The sequence below is a fragment of the Echinops telfairi genome, unplaced genomic scaffold (genome assembly GCF_000313985.2).
Source record: "Echinops telfairi isolate 266 unplaced genomic scaffold, ASM31398v2 ScPeMD7_7424;HRSCAF=8462, whole genome shotgun sequence".
NCBI lineage: Eukaryota > Metazoa > Chordata > Mammalia > Afrosoricida > Tenrecidae > Echinops > Echinops telfairi.
The window spans coordinates 94,854,252-94,857,837 of NW_022111324.1; the positions used below are offsets into that span (position 1 = coordinate 94,854,252).

At 39.3% G+C, this 3,586-nt stretch overlaps 1 protein-coding gene across 2 annotated transcripts in view; it reads right to left on the reverse strand.

Annotated features, from left to right (window-relative positions):
- Positions 1-3,315, reverse strand: part of LOC123522554 (androgen dependent TFPI regulating protein) — a 101,778-nt gene extending 98,463 nt beyond the window's left edge. For both annotated transcript variants that reach the window (XM_045297834.1, XM_045297833.1), the window contains exon 1: positions 3,018-3,315. In XM_045297834.1, coding sequence (XP_045153769.1) covers positions 3,018-3,170 — 153 coding nt within the window. In that variant the 5' untranslated portion in view covers positions 3,171-3,315. The remainder of the gene's footprint in view (positions 1-3,017) is intronic.
- Between the last annotated feature and the right edge of the window lie 271 nt (positions 3,316-3,586).

Genomic DNA, 3,586 nt, shown 5'->3' on the forward strand with positions numbered 1-3,586 from the left:
AGTACCCATCTACCACTACCAACTGCTATAGTACCCATCTACCACTACCAACTGCTCTGAAAGGGATCACAGTAGAAAATCTTGGCTAGAGAAAAAATTGGGGGAAAAATTCATAATCATAAGAGATAAGATTTACCAGTTTGATAGAGAATAGTCAAAGCCCCAAGAAAATTGCTCTTAGTCACCCTCCAGTCCTTGACCTGAACTTACCTCAATGGCTTAATATTTGAGCAAACAATGAATAGGTATATAAAGTCAATAGTAACACTGGGGAAGTATGCACTCCTTAGAATAATCAACCATTTAAAATCAAGGGAGCAGCTTTTGCCCAGGACACATTTCAAAATGAAGGAGTGGACAGGAAAGAGGAATAGAAACAAGAAACACAGAAAATGCTAAACAGATTTTCTCTGGAAGCATCCACCCAATTTACAATAAGAAGTTAGGAAAAACAAACAAACAAAAATCCTAAATGGCAGTACTACCCTTTTACATAGGATTTCTGTAAGTAGGAATCAACTCAAAAGCACCTAACAAAAACTCTATATACACATGAATTAGGCTAATAACCAGAAAGTTAGTGTTTAGAGGTTCAAATCCCCCCAGAAGCACCTTGGAAGACAACCTGAAGATCTATTTCTGAAAAACCAGTTAATGAAAACCCTATGAAGTATAATTCCACTCTGAGACACATGGGGTTGCCATGATTTGGAATTGACTCAGTGACAACATTTTTTGTTGTTAATCTATTATATATATAATATAATATATTATTATAATTGATATTATATTTACTTAAATTTATTTTTAATTTAATGTTTTATATATTATAAATATAATATATTTAATACATATATATTTAAACTACCAAAATGTTGTCATGGTTGTTTAAAAATCAGAAACTTTTATTTTGGAGACTGGTGCTAACTATTCCCTTTTATTAACCCTAATTGTTTCAACTGTCTGAGAGCTGAAATCTGAAGCTTTTAGGATTTTCAAAGAGCAAAGATGTTTAGCGGTATTTCTGAAGGCTAGGCTTAAAAGTTCCACAAATGATCATACTAACTTGCTGGAAAGTGAAGTTTGGCCTGTGATAGTTGGATGATTTTAGGTCAACTAGACACACCTAGCTGGGGGGAGAACCAAACCTGTCCATCAAGTGGTAGCTTGATGACACTTCCCTGGGAGTATGGCCTTTTGTGGGTGAGCCTGGAACTTAGGTACCCACTTTTCTCTCTTGAGACGTCACCTTCTTGCCTGCTGGAACTCTGCCTGTCTCCATGGGCTGCCATTCCTGAGAGCTATGGACACCTAGCCTTGTTTCCACTGACTTTGGGTCTAAATGACTCTGTACCTACCAGCCTGTGATATTTCTGGTCCCCGGTGGGTTTGTGAATCTGCAGAGGACTTTTGGACTAGCATCAGACTTATGGACTTGAGTTGAACTGGGCTGGGTGCCTTCTTAAGCTATACTTCCTTCTTAATATAAAGCTCGTTCTTATACATAGATGAGTGTCACAGGATTTGTTTCTCTTGACACCCAGGCCTAACATAGGGTTCAAGTATTGAATGGGTGCTGTAACATAAATGGATCACCATGATTTTGGATTATAAGGTGTTTCTCGCAAATATGTGTTGGAATCTTAACCCCTTTACCTATTGATATAGTGTGGTTTAGAAACAGGATTTGGGCTCTGTTCAGTAGATCATAACTGAAGAGGGTATATTCTCAATTGAATCACTTCTGAATTATGCTGAGAAGAAACTGAACACAAGTATGCCCAACAGGAGGAAGACGGATGCCAGGGGGAGATCATTGTCCAGCTAAGGAACCAAGGGATCAAAAGAATGCCTGGGAGACTGACAATTGCCAACCACATGAATATACAAGAGGGCTTCAAAAAGTTTGTAAGAAAATGCATTGACAAGGTAATGGAATTTTCCACACACTTTTCACATGGCCAAGACCTGGATTTGGACTATGTACATTTAGTTTTTGAAATCAGATTTTCATATGGCACCCTATATTTTCATCAAAAAGCCCAGGTAATTATCATCCCCCAAATGGCCTATTTTTATCTTCTACCTAATACATATCAGTATATATATACATTTACATATTATTTACATGTTCCCAAACATTTTCTTTTCAAAAATTTTTCCTCCTGTTTTTCTCCCAGTGATCCCCACTTGATTCATCAGAATGCAGTCACAAGAGTTTGAAAGGCAAGGGCTTGTGTCAGAAAATTGGCCTTAAAATAGTTAAACATACATGTTTGCCATTTGCTTGGATGATTTGTCCTTTAAGATAGAGACTGAGCCTATAAAAATAATTGGAGTGGGATCTGAACATGGCAAAATGTGTTTTCTTTTCTTAGACGAATCTGCTAGGCTGTGTGTGCTATAAAATGGCACTATCCCTCCTTTCGGAACTGCACTTCCTACACAACAGACGCCTCTCTGCCTACTCGTCAGAGACTTTCCCAAGTAGATGAAGTTAACTCTTCTTCCTGCTTTTGCATGCAAATTCAGTATGAAATCATTAATTTAGACCCCAGTTGTGGGTCATCTGAAAAGGGTTCCAAGATTCTTTATTTTAAAACCCATTTTGCAATTAGCCAACACAAAATGTTACTACAGATAACTTTCAAATTGGGTTTCTCAGAGCAAACTGTTAAACAGAAGAGAAAAACAGAAGTCACAAGGACTGAAGAAGGAAAAACAACAATGGAACTGTATATTTAATAAAATCCAGGGTGGATGCATGTAGAAGCAGAGAGAGAGAGAGAGAGCAATCAAACTTGCCCTAAAGTCAATTCCAACTCAGGGGGACCTCATAAGACAGAAGACAATCTTCCCAGGAGCAGAAAATCCCATTCTTCTCCTGGTGGTTCAAGCTGCTGACCTTAAGGTTATCCGCTCAGGTTGTAACCCAGGAGGCCACCGGGACTCCTACTATGCATGCACAGAGAGAGACAAGCAGATGCGTCCTAGGTTAAGCACATACATAGACTTACCAGGTTAATTAATGTCAGGTACTTCCACTGTCCACCATGTTGGAAGATTTGGGCAGCCCGTGGATTCATTTTTAATTGGGAAATGCAATAATTGAGGAATATATACCAGTTCAGAACAAGGAAGTGGTATATGCAGACAGGAGCCCTTGCCATGGCTAGCTCTGAGCAGGGAGCTGTAAAAGTTCCTGGTTACTGCTCACGCTCAAAGGTCTCAGCTGAAGTTCTCCAAGCCAGGTAGTTGTTAAACCAACTCCTCGGGGTCATACTGCCAGGCCTGGGAATTATAACACAAGCTGAATTGTGCTCCTTTCACAGGCTCCCTTTTTCTGATAAATTTAGGAGGTAAGACTGTTGTCGGTTTATTTATACTGGCAGATAATCATCAGATTAGCACACATTTCAACATGGAGGCTTTTACTATGGCAGGGAGCCTGGCATGAGCTGCACTTTGCACCATTTGACTAGGGTGGGGCATGATTACAAGATCTTGTTTACCAATTGCCAACCGCATCTAATGAAATATCATCTTAGCAATATTCTCTCCCCACCCCCTTCTTTTCATTGGGGCA